General features: G+C 36.0%; 1 protein-coding gene and 1 pseudogene across 5 annotated transcripts in view; both read left to right on the forward strand.

The window, feature by feature from the left end:
* LOC101108690 (sodium channel and clathrin linker 1) overlaps nucleotides 1-22,457 on the forward strand; it is a 183,321-nt gene that overhangs the window by 125,775 nt on the left and 35,089 nt on the right. For all 5 annotated transcript variants that reach the window (XR_009596990.1, XR_009596991.1, XM_060401008.1 and 2 more), the window contains 4 exons: nucleotides 5,221-5,311; nucleotides 9,151-9,242; nucleotides 15,400-15,577; nucleotides 21,892-21,990. Coding sequence is in view for 3 of the 5 variants with exons in the window: in XM_060401008.1 (XP_060256991.1) it covers nucleotides 5,221-5,311; nucleotides 9,151-9,242; nucleotides 15,400-15,577; nucleotides 21,892-21,990 (460 nt within the window). In the remaining 2 variants the exon portion in view is untranslated. The remainder of the gene's footprint in view (nucleotides 1-5,220; nucleotides 5,312-9,150; nucleotides 9,243-15,399; nucleotides 15,578-21,891; nucleotides 21,991-22,457) is intronic.
* Nucleotides 12,366-12,455, forward strand: LOC114108877 (U6 spliceosomal RNA; annotated as a pseudogene).

Raw genomic sequence — 22,457 nt, forward strand, 5'->3', positions numbered from 1 at the left:
ATACAAATGAACTGTTTTCAAGACTGAGTAGCCTCTGTTTTAAGGTTTTGATAACTCACTACACAGATTATTAATATCTATTGCTTTCTTTGTAGTCTTCTGTCCTTTGAAAACTTTTAATCATTAGACTGCTACTAAAGATTAAAAGGAGAGACAAGTTAAACTTTTTCCAGTTTTGCTACTTGTAGTCAGTTTTCTAAAATCAGAAGTGATCTTAGAAATTCAGAACTTTGTCTAAAATTGTTTGGGGATTTTCTAATTTTTAAGCATAAGTGATTGGCTTTATTTTACAGATAATTGCACATGAACTTGCTAAAGTATGCACTTTTTCTTTTTTTTTTTTCAGAATGTTATCACTTCTCATTGTGTGAAACAAATACTGTACACATTTCTAGAATTCTCTTGACACGAGCCTGAAAAAGACAGATAAAAACTTATCTTAAAATGGATTCAAATCTTAAAGATATTTATAATGAAAACATTTAATTTCTGTCCAAGTTAATGCTATAATTTAAGTGTATCCTTATATAAACTACATTGAGGTATATCATGTTTTATATTTGGTTATACTTTTCTTAACAGAACAAAGCTTTGCTTTTTAAAGATCAAACTTCTTTAATGAGTGATGAAAATCACATTAAAGAAAAATCTCAGAAATTTTAAATTGCTTGACAAAGAAGCATACCTAAAAGTAATGTGCTTTTAAAAATATTCCTTTTAGCAAAAACAAAATGTAACTATTCTTATTTATCTTTTTTTTTTTATGAAAACTTGTTATTACCTTTATAAAAGGATGTACAAGCTTCCCTTGTGGCTCAAACGGTAAAGAATCTGCCTGCAGTGCGGGAGACCTGAGTTCAGTTCCAGGGTGGGAAAGATCCCCTGGAGAATGGGATCGCTACCCACTCCAGCATTCTTGCCTGGAGAATTCCGTGGACAGAGGAGCCTGGCAGGCTACAGTCCATGGGGTTGCAAAGAGTCAGACACAACTGAGTAACTAGCACTTTCACTTTTCTTTATGTATCTAAAACATTTAAATGTAAAATAGTATAACTAGTTATTAAAGCTCCTTCATAAAATAAAATTAGAATTATTTTTGTTGAAACTTTAAAGATTTCACAAGTTTGAATATTTGAAGTGACTCATCAGACTCCACAGAGCATAGTCACATAAGCTTCTATTTAAAGGCTAAGGATATTATACAATAATAAGTAAAAGAGCACAGGGGGAGCTTAGGAGGCCCAAGTGACATCCAGGCCCAAATGCTCTATGGTCTCTATGCACGCAAAGGTATGCTTTGTCTCCAGGTTGAGCCACCAAGATGTGTACAGTAAATCTTGGCTTCAGGAAAACTCAGAGAAGTTTTGGGTGTTTTTTTTTTTTTTTTCTTTGCCCGTCCGATCACATAGTCCAGTCCGGCCGCCTAACCAGTTATACCAGGTGAAAGCCATCAGTAAACAGATTGTGTTTGAGGGTTACCAGAGGAGATTCAGACTTTAAGCAGCACACCATAAATCACACTTTTCACTTTTTGGCCCAGAGGCAAGGCCAGACATTCAGGCATCCCTCAAGCTTTTGCAAACCAGCTATAAATTAATGCAATACCACACCATTCCTGACAACTCAAAATCTAAAAAGAGGCAAGATTGTGATGATAGCTTACATTTGTATAAACTGCTAAAACTCCAATACTTTGGCCACTGGATGCAAAGAACTGACTCATTGGAAAAGACCCTAATGCTGGGAACGATTGAAGGCAGGAGGAGAAGGGGATGACAGAGGATGAGATGGTTGGATGGTATCATGGACTCAATGAATATGAATTTGAACAAGCTCTGGAAGTTGGTGATGGGCAGGGAAGCCTGGCATGCTGCAGTCCATGGGGTCACAAAGAGTCAGACACGATTAAGCGACTGCATTGTACTGACAGTAAAGTTTATAAAGTAATTTAATAGGCATTGCCTTATTTGAACTTTATGATATTTCTGTGAGTTATGCAGGAAAATTGTTTTTATCTCTGTTTTACGGCCTCAGTTCTGAACCTGAGAGAAGTCGTTGGCTCAGTTCTCACAGTCTCCTGTGCTGATAGAGCCAAGTGTAAAGGATAGATCTCATGACTTTAGTTCTAGAATATTTTTCAGTATTTCATGTCAGAAGTAGATATGAAGAGCTATCTATTGCTTTTCTGTCTTGTAGAACAGTATAGGAATAAATAAGTATATATAACTTACTGTGTATTTTCCTCAAAAAGCATAATAGCTGTTTGTATGTTTTAGGGAATATAACTTAAGAGATTCTGTTTCAAATGAAAGGCTCTGCTTCAAGTAAGATACATTTTGAAGGACTGTTCACAAAATTATTCTTTTAGGATTTCCACACATGAATAAAAAATTGGACCTTCAAGATCTGAGTAAAATATCAAGACAGAGTGGAACCCGTGACCCTCTGTCTCCTTTCCTTTCGTGCTCTCTTTGATTCATTTATGATTCATTTGCTTGTCTGCCACATGCCAGGTAGTGTGCTATCCATGAGGATTTGAAAACTAATAAAATATGACCCTTGCCTCTAATGATCCTACATTCCATATTTTTTCGCATGAACTCACAGTTCCATGAGAGGAGTATCTGTTAACAGTATGTAAAGTATTATGAATTATGAGAGCTGACATTCTAGAGACTTTTGCCTGGAAGTTGAAGACTTGAAATGAGACTTTTGAGCTAAGTCTTGAAGGTTGTTAAGGAATTTATCGGTAAAAGCAAAAGAAATCTACTCAAGTCAAATGTGAAAAAATAAACAAGGTTGTGTTAAAGAAACATGGAGTTAGTAGTCTGTTATACCAGGAACATAAATTACATGAGGGGAACTAGCAAGAGATGAGACTAACCTTATAAACCATGCTGAGGAGTATTGATTATATGCCCAAAGAAGTGAGGAATCCAGAAATCATTATTATACAAGACTTTTTATCATCAGATAACTTTTTTTGAGGGGGAGGGCAGGTAGGATGCATTAAAGAGAAGACCAGAAGTCAGGAGATCAGTTTGTAATCTATTGGGATAGTCCTGAGAAGTAATGATGAGGCCAGTGATTGGGCAATGGAAGTAGAAATGGAATGCACAACTGAGATACCAGTTAGAATCAGTGGGCAGAGTAGATAGAAATCAGGAAACCATCTAGTCCAGAGTCTCGGTTTTGGAAAATTATCAAATCCACGTTTCTGTTGTGGGACATGAGACTGCTGAGATACTCTTGTGGTCAAGTGAATTGAATTAAGCTACAACACTGATTGCTCACAGAATTGGGTTCCTGACTCGCAGGTTCTCCATATTGCACCTCATTCGCTCTGTATCTCTTAACACATTTTTTTTTTCTTTAATCATGCTCTGGCCTCCCATTTGTTTATGCTTTACAGGCACTTTAATGTATATTACCTATTTTGACCTGTTCAGCAATCTCATGGCATAAGTAGAATAAGCATTATTATCCCTCTTCTGAAGGCAAAAAAGCCAAATCAGAGTGGGTGCTTTGCTTGTTCAGAGGTTACTGAATTTTATCATTACTATATATAATCTTACTCCTGAAGTTTTTCTTTTTAAAATACATAGAATTTTATAACTGGTAGATTTGTTGATTGATTCATATAGTAGATGCTCTCCTGACATTGTCTCTTAGTCTACATTTTACGTACATTAGTGTAAGGTGGTCTTGAAGTTGTTTTTGTTTTGTCATCTGGTGAATCAATTTGCATAGAAAACATATATTTTATGGCTAATAAATTCATATTTTTGTAAATTGGGTTCATTTAAAACAAAGCTTATTCTTAAGTGCATAATCTTATGAAACATTATTGGTACCATTTTTCGGTAACAGTATATCATAGAGCCAACTCACTGGAAAAGAGCCTAATGCTGGAAAAAATTGGGAGCAGCAGAAGGGGATGACAGAGGATGAGATGGTTGGACAGCATTACTGACTCAATGGACATGAGTTTGAGCAAACTCTGAGAGAGAGTGATGGACAAGGAAGCCTGGCATGCTGTAGTCCCTGGGGTTGCAGAGTTGGACTTAACTTAGCAACTGAATAACAACAACAAATATCTAGAGGACTCTTAAATACCTATTTCATTACTTATTTTTGAATCCATAGGCAAGTTGGCTAACCTCTGTCAACATACTGGCTTGACTTCAGTTTGATATAAAAATAGGACTTATTCACAATTATTGTTAAGTGAGACGATATCCACAGAACATTTAAGGCAGATCCTGGAACCTAATAACTACCTGAAACATTTTAGGTATTATTAGATTTTTATTTCCTGTTGTTTTATGCTAATTAGTTATGTAATTATAGATACTGTTAAAGTCAAAGGTAATGAATTAACATTTATTGTGAGTTTTGCATAAAATAATTTCTTTGGCTTCAATAGCACTGGTATGCTTTGTATTTATAATACATACATAAAATATAATTAAGAAATAAATATCGGCAGTTCCTACACTAAAATACCTTCCTTCCTAAAATACCTTCCTTCCTTTTTCCCCATAATCCACATGTTCTGTATTTCTACTTAGTGTTTAATTTAAAAATCTTTTTTTTGTTTTGTTTTAGAAAGTATTATTATTCTAAAATCTTTTTTTGTGGGGAGTCAAGATATTAAAACTTATTTGATTCTGCTAAAACATTCAGAAACTTGTCCTTTTTGTCCTTTGTAAAGAAAGTAATATTAGACTATCTTGAGACATGTTTCAGTCCATTATGTTAAGAGGTTGTTATACTTCTCGTGTGTAAGGAATGATCAAGGTGTTGAAACTTGGGTTCATTTTCATAGAAAGGCCAACAAGCAATATTTCTCTAACTTTATTCAGGAAATGATAGACACAGCTGTAGTATACATAAAGCACTGACATTCTTGTAATTTATCAAGATGATAAAGTTCTTCATGAAATCTGTTGAATTAGTTGAATATAAAATGTAATTTATCCAATTAAAGTATTAATGACTTCCACTTTGAACTCATCCTTTCAGCTCTATTTTTTCTTCACTCTCTTCCACATAGAGAGGTCTTTCAATAGTAATAAAAGAATCTTTCAATATCTCTTGGATTTATTTTTAGATATATTGTGGTTAGTACTGATTTTACCAAATTTAGGTTTCTTTTCTAATTTAAAAAATTTTTATCATCTATGAAAACAGTATTTGTTAATTTACTTTGTATTTTAGGCAAGCCAAGTTAGATCTGAGAGTTGCAGCAGCAAAAGTGGAAGAGTTAACTAAAGTGACTGAAGACCTTCAAGGACAGATGCAGAAGAAGGTATGTTCCTCTTTCCAAGACAGCTTGGTATGATGCCTGTAGCTTTGTTTTCTGTGTATTTTATTGTCGATCTGTTTTGGATTAGGTGTTAAAGAGGATTGCTAGAAAATGAATTAATCATGTTATTGTCCTCTGAGTATGAAATTAGGAAGCTGAGTTATAACACTGGAAATAACTTTTTATTCCTATTCACTATACCTTAAAGTTAATAAACATGATATCATAATCATCCCTTAACACATCATTGCTGAAGTACATGTTAATGTAAAATCCAGTTTGGGTTAACTGGTTAGATGTAAATGGAAAAGAGGTATTTAATACTCCCCTCTGTTTAATACTATGTTTTGTGTTATTTATTGGCAAAGAAGACTGGTTCGTTTTATGTGTAATAGAGAAGTTTTACAGAGAGAAGATTTTAATAGAGAAAGTGTCATGGAGAGGTCAGGCTTTAGATTTAGATGAATCTAATAATTAAAACTCTAACTCTGGTGCTTACTACCTATGTAACTTCTCTAAGCCTTATTTCCTAATATGTGAAAATTGGTTATAGATTTCCATTAACGGTAGATTTGTGAAAAGCTTATGCAAACTTTCTCATAGATAATAGTTATAAAAATTGGGTTTTTTGAAACACTGCAGCACTCCCCAAAACAGTCACCAAAAGAGATAAGAATCATGAGTTTTTAACTTTCTGGCCTCAGAGTTCTCCCTAATCCCTGCAGCTATGGCTTCAGCAAGCAAAAACTTTATAGGCTCCTATAGTAGCACTCGTGGAGAAGGAAATGGCAACCCACTCCAATATTCTTGCCTGGAGAATCCCATGGACAGAGGAGCCTGGCAGGCTACAGTCCATGGGGTCACAAAGAGTTGGAAACAACTGACCGACTAACACTATAATAGTGCTCAAATCAAAGTTTAGGGCTAGAACTCTTGAAAGATATAGCCATATGAAACTAGATGTTTAGGTTTGCTGCTTTTTATAACTGAGTACATTCCCGAGATGTGTGCAGCTTGAGCAGCTGAATGCTGAAGCACTAATATTTGAAGTATCAGTGGACAGAGCCCAAAGCCGGCAGAGCAGCTAGAAATTACCAGGGAATCTGTAAGAGCAATGAATCCAAGAAGAGGATGAGCCCTCCCTCTGCTCAAAAATTGATTGATCCTCAAATTATGCAGGCACAGCTGGTTCCCAGGGAGCCTAGCTAGAAAAGCAACAGTGGGGACAAAAAATGAAATCACAGATGGCAGCTGCTGCACACTGTAGCGGAAACACCCCAGAGTGTGAATCTAGGTAAGGTAATTGCCTAAACTGAGCAATAGTTAATAATCCTCGAAAGAACAAAATAGAATCTAGAGAAACTGTGATGCATTATCTTTATTATCCAGTTTTCAATCAAAACTTACTAGATACTAAAGTATAATTGGTAGGGGAAGAGGGAAGAAGAAGTTGATAGAAACTTCTCACTTTTCACTGAGTTTGGGTTTGGCTTTTGGATTTAGCAAGCAAAGACTTCAAATAAGCTGTTCAAATAGTTAAAGAAAATATTTTTAAATTAGAGTAAAATAAGATTTCAGTGGGAAAAAAAGATAAAGAGTTTTTAATTGAGAACTAGAAAATAATTTTAAAAATAGAAATTCTAGATTTTAAAAGTACAGCAACCCAAATAAAGATTTTATTAGATGGGCTCAAAATTGATGCTTTCAAACTGTGGTGCTGGAAAAAACTCTTGAGAATCCCCTGGACAGCAATGAGATCAAACCAATCAATCCTGAATGTTCATTGGAAGGACTCATGCTGAAGCTAAAGCTCCAATACTTTGGCTATCTGACACGAAGAGCCAGCTCATTGGAAAAGACCCTGATTCTGGGAAAGATTGAGTGCAGGAATAGAAGGGGATGACAGAGGATGAGATGGTTGGATGGCGTCATGGACTCAGTGGACATGAGTTTGAGCAAACTCCAGGAGATAGTAAAAGACAGGGAAGCCTGGCGTGCTGCAGTCCATGGGGTCACAAAGAGTTAGACACGACTGAGCGACCAAACAACAGCAATAAAAATTAGAACAAGCAGAAGAAATAATCATTGAACTTTAAGATAGATGAGCAGAAATGTTCCTGTTCAAAGAATAGCGTTTAAAAGATGGAAGAAAAATGAACAGGACCTCAGATCTGTGGGACATGAAGTAAGCCAAGAGAAGTGTAATTGGAGTTGCCAAAGTAGGGGGCAGAAAAGATGTTTAAAGAAATATCTGAAAACTTCCAAAATTTGGTAGAAAATATTAGCAGATTCAGAATCTCAGTGAACCCTTAGTAAGATTAACACTAAGAAAACCACTTTAAACACATCAGGACAAAACTGACAGCCAGTTATAAAGAGAAACTCGAAAGCAGCAACAGAAAAATGAACAGAGATAGATGGACCTGTCATCAAGAAACTGTGAAAGCAAAAAACACTGGAGTGGTGCACTTGAAGTAGTGAAGGAAAAAAGTGCTCATTAAGAATTCTGTGTCCAGTAGAACTGTACTTCAGAGTTGAAGGCAAAATAAAGCCAACACACCAAGAGATAAGAAAGGATGAACAGGAAATTTTTATAAAGATGGTACAAATAAAACCTATTAATTTTGATGCATCACTATTTCAGGAATCTCTATTTATGATTATAATGGAATGCAGCATAACTTGGTTAAGAGAACATACTCTAAAGGCAGATTATCTGCCTACAAATCACTGTCTTATTTTGTTAGACTTGCACTATACAGAAATAATTGGAATAGTGGTAAAAATCCATATACAATTTCTGATTTGATTATTGTTTTACCTATACATAATTATTGATAGTTTCTCTTCCCTAATAGCTCAGCTGGTAAAGAATCAGCCTGCAATGTGGGAGACCTGGGTTCGATTTCTGGGTTGGGAAGATCCTCTGGAGAAGGGAACGGCTACCCACTCCAGGATTCTGGCCTAGATAATTCCATGGACTACAGTCCATGGGGAGACAAAGAACTGGACATGACTGAGCGAAGGCAATGGCAACCCACTCCAGTACTCTTGCCTGGAAAATCCCATGGACGGAGGAGCCTGGTAGGCTGCAGTCCATGGAGTCACTAAGAGTCAGACACGACTGAGCGACTTCAATGCATTGGAGAAGGAAATGGCAACCCACTCCAGTGTTCTTGCCTGGAGAATCCCAGGGACTGGGGAGCCTGGTGGGCTGCCCTCTATGGAGTCGCACAGAGTCGGACACGATCGAAGCGACTTAGCAGCAGTAGCAGCAACAGAGTGACTTTCACTTGCACTTTCTTTTTCTCTTCCCCTTTTTTAGTATATGCATGCTCTATTCCCAAAGTAGTATTGCTTTGCTTTTGAACTGTGGTATTGGAGAAGACTCTTGAAGTCCCTTGGACAGCAAGGAAATCAAACCAGTCAATCCTAAAGGCAGTCAGTCCTGAATACTCATTGGAAGGACTGATGCTGAAGCTGAAACTCCAACACTTTGGCCACCTGTTATAAAGAACTGACTCTTTGGAAAAGACCCTGATACTAGGAAAGATTGAAGGCAGAAGAAGGGGACGACAGAGGACGAGGTGGTTGGACAGCATCACTGACTCAGTGGACATGAGTTTGAGCAAGCTCCCGGAGTTGTGACGGACAAGGAAGCTTGATGTGCTGCAGTCCATGTGCTTGCAAAGAGTCGGACGTGACTGAGTGATTGAACTGACTGACCGAAACTTATATATGAAATTCTATCAATATAATAGCTTTAGAGTGTTTTATTTATTCTGTTTAATGATGTATTGAATTTTTATGTACTAAACATAAACATTCAGTTTCTTTTCTAGGAGGAGGATATGGTTTCTGCACAAGGAAGAGAAGAAGCATCAGATAGGCGCTTACAGCAGTTACAATCTAGTATGAAACAATTAGAAGCAAGGTAAATTGTTACATACATCTAGCTTTATCTACAGGCTTCAAAAGTTATTCCATATTAGAATTTGTTTATTATACTTTGTTTTTTTTAAGTGCTAAACAAACTATAAATCATAGGTTTAAAATCTATTTTGTTGAATATTGCTTATTTTAAAAGTCATATTCAAAAGATTGAACATATATTTTGAACATATACTCAGAGATCATTTCTCTCTTTGCTTTTTCTCCAAAACAGTATTAGTCAAGTTTAGTTAGTCCCCAAATTAAAAATGTTCCTTTTTACCTTAAAACAGGAAAAGAGATAATGAAGTTGGGTAAAAATTATATAGAAAAATCCTTTCCTTGCTGAGCAGATACATGAGAAAAAATACCTGAGAAATCATTGTTGATGTTTTCCCTGAAGTCTTATGAAACAGTAATTTTCAGTTCCTTTGAAGGTCTGGGCTACTTTTTAGGATGCTTCCCCAGGTGATACAGTGGTAAAGAATCCACCTACAAATGCAGGAGACACAAGAGACATGAGTCAGAACCCTGGATCAGGAAGATCCCTTGGAGAAAGAAATGACAACCTAATCCAGAATTCTTGCCTGGAAAATCCAATGGATAGAGGAACCCAGAGGGCTACAGTCCATGACATTGCAAACAGTCAGACACGACTTAGCAACTGAGCACGCACACTACTTTTTAAATATATTTTGTAGCTTTGTCTTTAATTGCTATCTTAATGCATACTTGTTGCATACTCCTTTAAGAAACATTAAAATTGTCATTTGTGGTCTATTAAAGATACAGTGACTACAGCCCATAAAATCACATTATGGTTTATAGCTAAAAAATCCACTCTGTAGATTAGAAACTGTTATACTCAGAAATAGTCTACTGAAATAAGCACATGAAAATTGAGATCTCAGTTCTAGTCACAGATCCATGGCTGATTGTGTTTGTTCAGAAAAAATTAGTGTTTTTGGACTTCTGTTTCTTATTCTCCAAAATGTTAATGAAAGTAATTTCTTTCTTCACAGTTTGTTCTGAACTAAATGATTTTAACTGCTAACTTGAGATTCTGATGAAAGAAGTTGTTATTTTTAAGTGTTGGGGTTTTGGGTTTTTTTTTCCCCCTAAATGTTTCAGTAGTTGGTCAAATATTTGACTGTTTTCTTGAGCTTATTTTTTGTTTACCTTAGAGAAAAAGTCTGTGGTTGTAGATTTTTTTATTTGTTATTTTAGTAGCATTCTGTGTTATGCACCTAAATGCTAGAGACTTGAAATGGTGAAATCTGAATAAGTGAACTTCACTTCCTTTGATTCTGATAGTACTTCGTAAGGAATCAAATTGTTCATCCGTGCTTTAAGTTGTGTTTTTAGTACTTACGGCTTTGAGATTTTCAGGGTTTTTTGTTTGGCTTTTAGTATAAAGTTATAACTTAATTGAAAGCTTCTGAAGAAGGGATTCCTACATATGTAAGAAAATCTAAGTATTGTTTAAAGTTCAGTATTCAGGTAGTTACCTCTGAAGAGGAAATTTTTACATTGACTGTCTTTTGGAGCTATTAAATTAATATTGTTTCTATTGTGATAAAAATGTTTTACTTTAAAATTTAAAAACTCCTATTATTTTATATAAGACAAAGCAGAATTATTAGTGTAGTTGGTGTGTGTCTAATGTTCAGCCATTGTTTTAGATGTAAATCTATCCTATTTAATGGAACTACCAGATTGAAAAGTTGTGTTTTTAATGGGCATCTTTGTTCTATAAAATCAAACACATATTACTTATTTATAAAATTATTATTTGTGATTCTTTCAAATGCCACAGACATCTAGGAAGCATAAATCATTTCCTGCCATCTTCCAAAGACAGCCACCCACCCCCCCACCCCACTTTTTTTAGATAACTCATGGGGACTGGAATTATCTCTAGGGAATGACAGTTCTTTGGGAAAGACTGCTAGTTTGTATCTGCTCTGTTGAATAAGATTGGAGTGAAATGAATAAAATTGCTTTAAACTACCTCTTCATATTTTTAAATTTGGTGTTTCTTTCAAAGAATATGCCAATAAGACCAAAATTTGAACCACTGTTCTTTGTTGTCCTTTATTGCCTCCACCCCATTTTAATAGATGTCATTCCCCTCAGCTTCCTGAGTACACCTGGAAGGTGTACTTAAAAACATTGTTTAGAAATATCTTTATTTTACCTTTAAAGGTGTTTCATAGTTTGACTGAATAATGAATCCTATGTTGGAAATTCTAGGTTTTAAATAATTTTTACCTTAAAAATTCCTTTCAATCAAAATTCTAATTTTTTTTCTTTGACCTGGTTCCCCCTCCCCTGGTGACTTGCAGGGTCATCCACTCCACTGCTGCCACAATTAACATTCTAAAACTGCACAGCATGTACGTTTAGTAAGAATTATTTTTCATTCATTTTACTGGGGACATTTCAATATAGAAATGATGTTCTTCAATTTGGGGGAATTTTTCAGGGATTTTTTTTATTGTTGTTGTTGAATAATTTTATTCTTTTTTATCATTTTTTTTCTCAAACATAGTATTAGCTGGATATTGGATCTAAAGGATGGATATTGGATCTAAAGGATTGATTCCCTCATTTTCGTATTTTTTCTGTCCCATAGTCCATTTGTTCATTTATTTTCTCCTTTCTTGGGTGCTTCCCTGGTAGCTCAGCTGGTAAAGAATCCACCTGCAACGTGGGAGATGAGTTTGATCCCTGGGTTGGGAAGATCCCCTGGAGAAGGGAATGACTACCCACTCCAGTATTCTGGCCCGGAGTATGTTGTGGACTGTATAGTCCATGGGGTGACAATGGAGGTTTCTTTAAATTTTCTTCTAGTTAACCATTTGTTCAATATTTTATTTAGCTATCATAATTTTTTTAAGAGCCATTTCTTATCCTTTGAATGTTTCTTTTTCTATAGTATCTTAGTACAGATAAATGTTACATTGTCTCTTTATTAAGTATTTTAAAATATTGTTTTTTATTCTGCCATCTGCATTGTCTCTGCTTTCTCGAACATTCGTTTTTTTCTGTAAGCCTGTCTGTCTTCCTTCAAAGGCTTGGTGATCCATTCTATCCATTGATATTTAAAAGTAAGATACCAGAATACTTGCTTCTCCATCACATATACTAAAAACTGGAACATACAGAGAAAATTAGCATGGCCCATACACAAAACCATGAAACATATCTTATTTTTAAAAACCAAACTCATAGATACAAAGAATAGATTGGTGGTTGCCAAAGTCAAGGAGTCGGGGGTGGCAGAAGTAGGTGAAGGTAATCAAAAGTTATATACTTCCTATTATATTAAAAAAATGAATCATGGGGAGGTAATATACAGCATGGTGACTGGAGTTAATAATACTGTATTGTATATTTGAAAGTTGCTAAGAGAATAGATCTTAAAAGTTCTCATCACAAGAAAAAAATTTCAATTGTATACGTGGTGATATGAGTTTGACTTATTGTGCTTATTTCAAAATATATGCAGATACTGAAGTATTATGTTTTATACCTGAAACTAATATATAATTGTCCCTCAGTGTCCACTGGGTTTTGGGTTCAGGACCCCTCTGGAACCAAAATCCATAGATGTTCAAATCTCTTATAAAGTAGTTGCAGTGTTTGTATATAACCTACGTACATCCTCCTGTATACTCTAAATCATCTCTTGATTACCTACAAATACAATATAAATACTATGTAAATAGTTGACAATGCATAGCAAATTTAAGTTTTACTTTTTGGAGGTTTTTTGGATTTTTAAAAGTATTTTTGATTTGTGATTGGTTAATCTGTGATGTGGAAAGCACAGATATGGGGGGTTGACTATAATGTTGTATGTCAGTTATATCTCAGTATTTTATCCAAAAAGTAAGACACCAGAAAGTAGACAGGTAGGTAGGTATGTATAAGTGGTCTTATAGTCTGGCAGTATTATATTGAGTTAGTGAGCTATCCTAGGACAGTCCTCAGATATCAGAGTCTGAGGGTGCTCTCTCTTGGCCTGATTTCTCCAAAGTTTAAAGTAGGGTCCATCAGCCTTTTGATGTGGCTGGGAATTGGAGCACACAAACCTGAGTGTGTCCTAAAACTGAAGAGTCGGGGGCAGAGGGGAGTGATAAAGTTCAGTATGCACACTTTCATTTGGTACCCTGAATTTTAGTATTAACCAACTTAACTTGAAATGACAGCCTCTTGCTGTATAGTTATGGATCTGTGAGTTGAATCAGTATAATTTAAGTAGAAGTTTCTATTTGGCAGTATAGTATAGTTTTTAGGAACACTGGCTCTGGGCACAAACTGACTGAATTCAAACTCCAGCTTCATCAGTAACTAGATCAATAATGTTGGGCAGGTTGCTTACCCTCTTTGTACTTCAGTTTATCTATCTATAAAATAATGTTTTAACCTACCCCATTTAGTTTATATAGTATAACCTCATATCCTACTTCATAGGCTAATGCTGTAACCTATATCATAGCATTGTTGAAGATATTGAGGATTATGTTTTCTTTAACATACATAAAGTGCCTAGCACAAAGACTGCTCTTACAAGTGTTTGTGATTATCATTGCTGTTACTATTATTATAAAGAGGGAACTTGACCCAGTTTTAGTAAGCTGAAAGAAAGGATTCATATCAGATTTGGCTGCAGAGCATGTAAAAGTGCTATATGAGAATAATAACAAAAGTAATACATCTTTTATGTTATAAAATCATGAAAATCTTTAAATTATGAAGCTGATGATCTGAATGTACTATCCTGTAACTCCACTATAATCAAATCAATATGACTTGGGCATCAAATAGACAAATAGATTAGTGAGTCATGACAATCTATAAGTAAGTCATATTTGCATATTTTAGATATGATAAGGGATTATTTCAGTTCATCAGTTGCTAAAGGTACTCATACAGCTGGCTCTCAATCTGGAAGAAAGTTAAATTGGACTCCTCTCTCATAGCACATTCAGAAGTAAATTCCAGATTAATTAAAGATTTACAGGTTAAAAGTGTTAGGGCATAACTTTTTTTGAGGAAATCTAGGAGCTTACATTAACAATCTCTTGATAAGGGAGATCATCTTTTAAAAAAATCCCAGATGTTGAAAAAAATAGTCAAATTTAGTTATATTAAAGTGAGTGTTTTTAGTGTAATAAAGATTTCTGAAATAGAGACAATAGGTAACAACAAAAAACTAGATTTGGGAAAAAGTATTTGCACCATAAGAACAAACTGAAGGTTAAATATCTTAATATTCAAAAACTTCTTATAAAGGAATAAGCAAAGTAAATAAGCCATCAGAAAAAAAAAAATGGGCAAAGGATATGAAGAGGGAATTCAAAGAAGACAGTTCACTTAGCTAACAAACTTAAAAAATGCTTAAACTCTCCAGGAATTCAGGAGATACAAATTAACAGTGAGAAGTTACATCCATCAGACTAAGAAAGAAAAGAGTTCCTGGTTATATTGGTTGAGGTGATTTTTATAAGGCATTATTGAATATTAAAAAGCGAGTGCAGAAAAGGGTATATACTATGATCTTAGTTTTTATAACAGAAAAAATTATGTTTAAAAACCTAAGGATAGATGTGTATATACTGTGTATGTATATTTATGTGTATGTGTGTATATAAAAATCATACATATGATTTTATGAACATGGAAAAATATTTAAATATATGCATTATTTTAACATGGGTTACCTGGATAGAGCATAAGGAAAGGAGCCAAGGAAAAAGCTAAAAGAAAAAAGGACCAAATAAACAGAATAACTTATTCTTTAAGGATTTGCTTTTTAACACTGTCATGTGACTATTAAGACAGAATGAATTAGTGTGAGTAGAAAAATGTACAAAGTAATGCAATCAGAGTCAGGATATCTAGGCTCGTCTAAGCCCCATTGCTCTTTATTCATATGACCATAATTAAATGTTTATGCTCTCTGGGTCTTTGTTATTTTTAAATGGAAATATTTGAAACCTACTTTATAGAACTTTTATGTGAATTAAATGAGAAAATACATGTGAAAGTAACTAGAATAGTGCTTATCCTGTAATAGATGCTTTGGAAATCTCCTGTCTCCTTCTTCCTTTTTAAAAATTTTTAACTTTCTCAGTGGAACTATTAATTTTTAGATTATCTGTGGCAGTTCAAGAAGCCACCCAATTAAGAGCAGAACGAACACATCTGGAGGAACAGACCAGAGCATTACAGGCAAAGTGCAGTGAATTAGAAGATGAGAAATACGAAGCTATCGTAAGAGCCAGAAATAGCATGCAACTCCTAGAAGAAGCCAACCTTCAAAAAAATCAGGTAAGAAAATTAGTAAACAAGTTTATTAAATAATAATAAGTATATAATAAAACAATGAAATGCTGAACATTCTTCCATGTGACCTGATAGTAAGGGAATCAGTAACTACAGAATTAACACATGAGAATGAAATTACTACACTCACTAATAGTAGACATACTGCTCTCTTGATGTTAAGACCTAACATCATAAAATATGATAGTGACAGCCCTCTCCTAAAACTTTCATATCAGACTTCTTTTATATCTCCATCCTCGTGTAACTAATCTTCATCCCAGTAGTCTCATACTTAAAAAAGATCTTCTGAAGCAATTTACTGCAGTATGTATACTCTATTTTGTTCACTTGAATAAGATGAATCTTATTAATGTTTATTTCCCCTTTATTACCTATGTAATTAATACAGCAAGAAGCTTCATTGACAGGAAGTAAATTTAGTTATGAAGATTTAACTGTTCTTTGTTTTTTTAACCCTCTCACAATTGTGATTACTGTGCTATCACATAACATATCTTTTGGCTTTTACCACTTTCATTTAATGGTATTTAGTTCATAGAAGTCACAAAATTTGTTTTTAATGTTTCTGGCTCCCTTACATGAAGTGAGGTGAAGTCACTCAGTTATGTGATCTTTGCAGTCACATGGGCTGTAGCCTACAAGGCTCCTCTGTTCATGGAATTTTCCAGGCAAGAGTACTGGAGTGGGTTGCCATTTCCTTCTGCAGGAGATCTTCCCAACCCAGGGGTAGAACCCAGGTCTCCCACCATTGCAAGCAGATGCTTTACTGTCTGAGCCACCAGTTCAGTTCAGTTCAGTCACTCAGTCGTGTCCGACTCTGTACGACCCAGTGAATCGCAGCACACCAGGCCTCCCTGTCCATCACCAACTCCCGGAGTTCACTCAGACTCACGTCCATTGAGTCTGTGATGCCATCCAGCCATCTCATCCTCTGTCGTCCTCTTCTCCTCCTGCCCCCAATCCCTCCCAACATCAGAGTCTTTTCCAATGAGTCAACTCTTCGCATGAGGTGGCCATAGTACCGGAGCTTAAGCTTTAGCATCATTCCTTCCAAAGAAATCCCAGGGCTGATCTCCTTCAGAATGGATTGGTTGGATCTCCTTGCAGTCCAAGGGACTCTCAAGAGTCTTCTCCAACACCACAGTTCAAAAGCGTTAATTCTTCGGCACTCAGCCTTCTTCACAGTCCAACTCTCACATCCATACATGACCACAGGAAAAACCATAGCCTTGACTAGATGGACCTTAGTCGGCAAAGTAATGTCTCTGCTTTTGAATATGCTATGTAGGTTGGTCATAACTTTTCTTCCAAGGAGTAAGCGTCTTTTAATTTCATGGCTGCAGTCATCATCTGAAGTGATTTTGGAGCCCCAAAAAATTAAGTCTGACACTGTTTCCACTGTTGCCCCATCTATCTCCCATGAAGTGATGGGACCGGATGCCATGATCTTTGTTTTCTGAATGTTGAGCTTTAAGCCAACTTTTTCACTCTTCTCTTTTACTTTCATCAACAGGCCTTTTAGCTCCTCTTCAATTTCTGCCATAAGGGTGGTGTCATCTGCATATCTGAGGTTATTGATATTTCTCCCAGCAATCTTGATTCCAGCTTGTGTTTCTTCCAGTCCAGCGTTTCTCATGATGTACTCTGCATAGAAGTTAAATAAGCAGGGTGACAATATACAGCCTTGATGTACTCCTTTTCCTATTTGAAACCAGTCTGTTGTTCCATGTCCAGTTCTAACTGTTGCTTCCTGACCTGCATACAGATTTCTAGAGGCAGGTCACGTGGTCTGGTATGCCCATCTCAGCGATCATTAAATTATTATTTCACTGAAGTAACGTTTATTCAATACCTAGTACATGTATAGTACTCCACTGAGAACTATGCAGAATACAAATGAAATACTTAGTGTATGTTTCCTTTCTTACGTGATAGAGGGTTTTCCAAGAGGACTATTAAAAACAAAACAAGCTGAAAGTTACATCTTAAGACACTACTAGGAAATAAAAAAGAAATAATCATCCAAATCTAAGCTGTGGGAATGCTAAAGTACTTTTTATGTCTTTCAGATAGTATTCCCTTCTGTGATCAGAATTCAGTTCAGTTCAGTCACTCAATTGTACCTGATTCTTTGTAACCGCATGGACTATATCATACCAGGCTTCCCTGTCCATCACCAGCTCCTAGAACTTGCTCAAACTCATGTTCATCAAGTCAGTGATACCATCCAACCATCTCATCCTTTGTGCTCCCCTTCTCTTCCTGCCTTCAGTCTTCCCCAGCATCAGGGTCTTTTCCAGTGAGTCAGTTCTTTGTATCAGGTGGCCAAAGTATTGGAGTTTCAGCTTCAGCATCAGTCCTTCCAGTGAATATTCAGAACTGATTTCCTTGAGGAATGACTGGTTTGATCTCCTTGCAGGCCAAGGGACTCTCAAGAGTCTTCTCCAACACCACAGTTCAAAAGCATCAATTCTTCAGTGCCCAGCTTTCTTTATGGTCCAACTCTCATATCCATACTCGACTAGTGGAAAAACCATAGCTTTGAGTAGACAGACATTTGTCAGCAAAGTAATGTCTCTGCTTTTTAATATGCTGTCTAGGTGATTATAGGTTTTCTTCCAAGGGGCAAGCATCTTTTAATTTCATGGCTGCAGTCACCATCTGCAGTGATTTTGGAACCCCCCAAAATATAGTCTGTCCATGTTTCCCATCTATTTGTTCTGAAGTGATGGGTCCAAATGCCATGATCTTAGTGTTTTGAATGTCGAGTTTTCAGCCAGCTATTTCACTCTCCTCTTTCATTTTCAAGAGGCTGTTTAGTTTCTTCACTTTCCACCATAAGGGTGGTGTCATCTGCATATCTGAGATTGTTGATATTTCTCTGTGCGATCTTGATTCCAGCTTGTGCTTCATCCAGCCTGGCATTTTGCATGATGTTCTCTACACATATGTTTAATAAGCAGGGTGACAGTATACACTCTTGACATACTCTTTCTCAGTTTGGAACCAGTCCATTGGTTTTGATCACTGCCCCTTGTACAGTGTCACAAACCTCCATCCATAGTTCATCAGGCACTCTGTCTATAAGATCTAATCCTTTAAATCTATTTGTCGCTTCTACTGTATAATCATCAGGGATTTGATATAGGTCATACCTGAATGGTCTAGTGTTTTTCCCTACTTTCTTCAATTTAAGTATGAATTTTGCAATAAGGACTTCATGATCTAAGCCACAGTCAGCTCCTGGTCTTGTTTTTGCTGACTGTATAGAGCTTTTCTATCTTCAGCTGCAGAGAATATAATCAGTCTGATTTTGTTATCAACCATCTGTTGATGTTGATGTGTAGAGTTATATCTTGTGGTGTTGGAAGAGGGTGTTTGCTATGACCAGTGTGTTCTCTTGTCAAAACTCTGTTAGCCTTTGCTCTGCCTCATTTGTGTATTCCAAAGCCAAGCTTGCCTGTTACTCCAGGTATCTATTGACTTCCTACTTTTGCATTCCAGTCCCCTGTGATGAAAAGGACATCTTTTTTTTGGTGTTAGTTCTAGAAGATCTTGTGGATCTTCATAGAACTGGCCAGCTTTAGCTTCTTCAGCATCAGTGGTCAGGGCATAGATTTGGATTACTGTGATGTTGAATAGTTTGCCTTGGAAACAAGCAGAGATCATTCTGTGATTTTTGAGATTGCACCCAAGCACTACATTCTGGACTCTTTTATTGACTTAAGAGGCCTACTCTATTTCTTCTAAGGGATTCTTGCCCACAGTAGTAGATACAGTGGTCTTCTGCATTTATCAGTTCAGTTCAGTTGCTCAGTCGTGTCCGACTCTTTGCGACCCCATGAATCGCAGCACTCCAGGCCTCCCTGTCCATCACCATCTCCCAGAGTTCACTCAGACTCACGTCCATCAAGTCAGTGATGCCATCCAGCCATCTCATCCTCTGTCGTCCTCTTCTCCTCCTGCCCCCAATCCCTCCCAGCATCAGAGTCTTTTCCAATGAGTCAACTCTTCTCATGAGGTGGCCAAAGTACTGGAGCTTCAGCTTTAGCATCATTCCTTTCAAAGAAATCCCAGGGCTGATCTCCTTCAGAATGGACTGGTTGGGTCTCCTTGCAATTCAAGGGACTCTCAAGAGTCTTCTCCAACACCACAATTCAAAAGCATCAATTCTTCAGCACTCAGCTTTCTTCAAGTCCAACTCTTGCATCCATACGTGACTATTGGAAAAACCATAGCCTTGACTAGACGGACCTTTGTTGACAAAGTAATGTCTCTGCTTTTCAATATGTTATCTAGGTTGGTCATAACTTTTCTTCCAAGGAGTAAGCGTCTTTTAATTTCATGGCTACAATCACCATCTGCAGTGATTTTGGAGCCCAGAAAAATAAAGTCTGGCACTGTTTCCCCATCTATTTCCCATGAAGTAATGAGACCAGATGCCATGATCTTTGTTTTCTGAATGTTGAGCTTTAAGCCAACTTTTTCACTCTCCACTTTCACTTTCATCAAGAGGCTTTTTAGTTCCTCTTCATTTTCTGCCATAAGGGTGGTGTCATCTGCATATCTGAGTCCATCAGTAGTCATCAATGAATGGTGATCTGAATACTGTCTGTTAGAACTAGGATGAAAGGCACAAAGTGCACAATATTCTTGGAAATTCCTCTAAACACCTAAGCTAGCTAGAAGAATTAAGAGCAGGGTAAAATTATTTATCTAATCTGAAGCTTAACCATATGAGTGTTCTTAACATAAGATCATAAAGATGATCATTTTGTATGGAGCACAGTGGACAGAGAAGATAGTAGTGATACTCAGTGCTTGTCCCTTAAATTTTCTCAACCAGGTCTCAAGTCTACAAATTTGTCTTGAGTCAAATTTCATGTTTATGTCTGCAATGTGTATTAAGTTCCCTCTTGACTCACTGCTTAATGACCAGAGAGTTCCCACCTTCAGTTGCTTGTTCCAAGAAGTCAAAAGTTCTTTGAACCAGTCATACAAACAGGCATGAAAGACAGCTTTAGCATGGTTTTCTTATGAAACTTCCTTTTCCCATTGTCCCATTCTGCCTGACAAGGTTGTTATATCAGAATAGCTGTTACTTCTCACTAGCTTACCTATATACGTGGAGGAAATTTATTAAAACAAACAAAAAATAGAGATAGGAATGTGTATGGTATCTTTGGAAGATAGTGGGGTCAAAACAGAGAACCACTAGTAAGTAATGATATTTAATTTAAAAAAAAAGATTGACTCAAACCTAAAATTTTAGGAGTTCCAAGTTCAGGAAGATATTTAAATTAGAGATATAAACTTGGGACTTGTCCGCATATAAATGATATTTAAAACCATGAGTTTGGATTAGACCACCAAGAGATGGATTTGAATAGAGAAAAAGACCAAGAACTAAGTCTTGGGTTGTCCATTAATAAAGAGGTTCAAGGAAAGAGGAAGAAACAGCAATGTAGACTCAAACGGAATAATCAGTGAGTTAAGAGGAAAACCAATATTATTATATGCTAAAAGCAAAGTAAAGAAAGTAGAACAAGGAAAAGAAAATTTTTATCTCAAGTGGTGCTTTACAGATCACATAAGATAATTACTCAGAGGTGACTCTTGAGTTAGCAGTGTAGAGATGATGGTGAAAGCCTGATTAGGGCAAACATAATAGAAAGTTTTGGAAATGAGCAAGTGCAGACTTGAGAAGTTTTGTTCCACAAAAAAGCAAAGAAATGGGGTGTGACTGACAACAGAACTAGGATCGTAAGAGTATTTTTTAAGGGGAAATGAAAAGGATTGGTTGGTTAGAAATATCATTGAGATGAAGTGGGTGGTATCTGCCGTGATGGAGTTATGAGGTGACAAGTGACATAATTTGAATAAAACCAAATAGTGGAAAGGAATGGAATAATAAATTAATTTATAGAAAGGAAAGCCTAAGAGGTTTCTCCAAGAATATAACATTTAAATTTGATAAATTTTACATAGGTAATAAAAGAGAAGGAAAATTCAAACATAATTCTAAATTTCCATCTGTAGGGATCAGAAGAGTGATGGTACTGTCTGAAATAAATATCAAAGAATAATAATTTTTTCGTGAGGACAAGATCAGGTGTGGAAGTTAGAGGAAATAAATATCAGTCATAACTTAGACAAGATCTCCAACTAGAGATGTCTCAGAAGTTCCAAATAAGATGTATGTTTTTAAGAAAGTGATTAGTAGACAGGTTTTTACCCACTTATTATATAATCTTAATAATGATGTGATCTATAATAACATCAAATTATTTTTGAAGGCTCTGCTTGAGGAGAAGCAAAAACAAGAAGATATAGAGAAAATGAAAGAAACGGTTTCTCAGATTGTGCAGGACGCTTCCCTAAGAACCAGGACAGCGGTAAGGAATTTTAATTATATTTAAAATTCAAAATTTTATAGAATTTCACAGCTTAAGACTAGCTACTACCTGAGTTGTTGCCTTATGAACCTAGGTAAGTAACTATCAACTGGTTATATCAGCTGTACTAAATTTCACATAAAAATCATCTCATGATGGTAGCCCCTAACATTAGAGCTGGAGTGAAATAGAGGTAGTAGGTAGAGTAAGTGGGAAGGAGAGAGATTTAGACTAGGAATATAGTGAAGATTAACTCACCTTAAGCATAGCGTCAAGAAGGATCAAAAAGAATCTTGGGATACATAAGCAAAAGAAGAAAATATCCTGTTATTTGCAGTATCTTAGAACAAGAGTACTAGAGAAATCTGCTTTAATCTCTTACTTCATTGGTAATGAAGCTTAAACCCATGAGAGGTTATTGATTCACTCAAAATTTTATACTAATTAAAGCCAGAACTTAGACTCAT

The sequence above is a fragment of the Ovis aries genome, chromosome 17, assembly GCF_016772045.2.
Source record: "Ovis aries strain OAR_USU_Benz2616 breed Rambouillet chromosome 17, ARS-UI_Ramb_v3.0, whole genome shotgun sequence".
Lineage (NCBI taxonomy): Eukaryota > Metazoa > Chordata > Mammalia > Artiodactyla > Bovidae > Ovis > Ovis aries.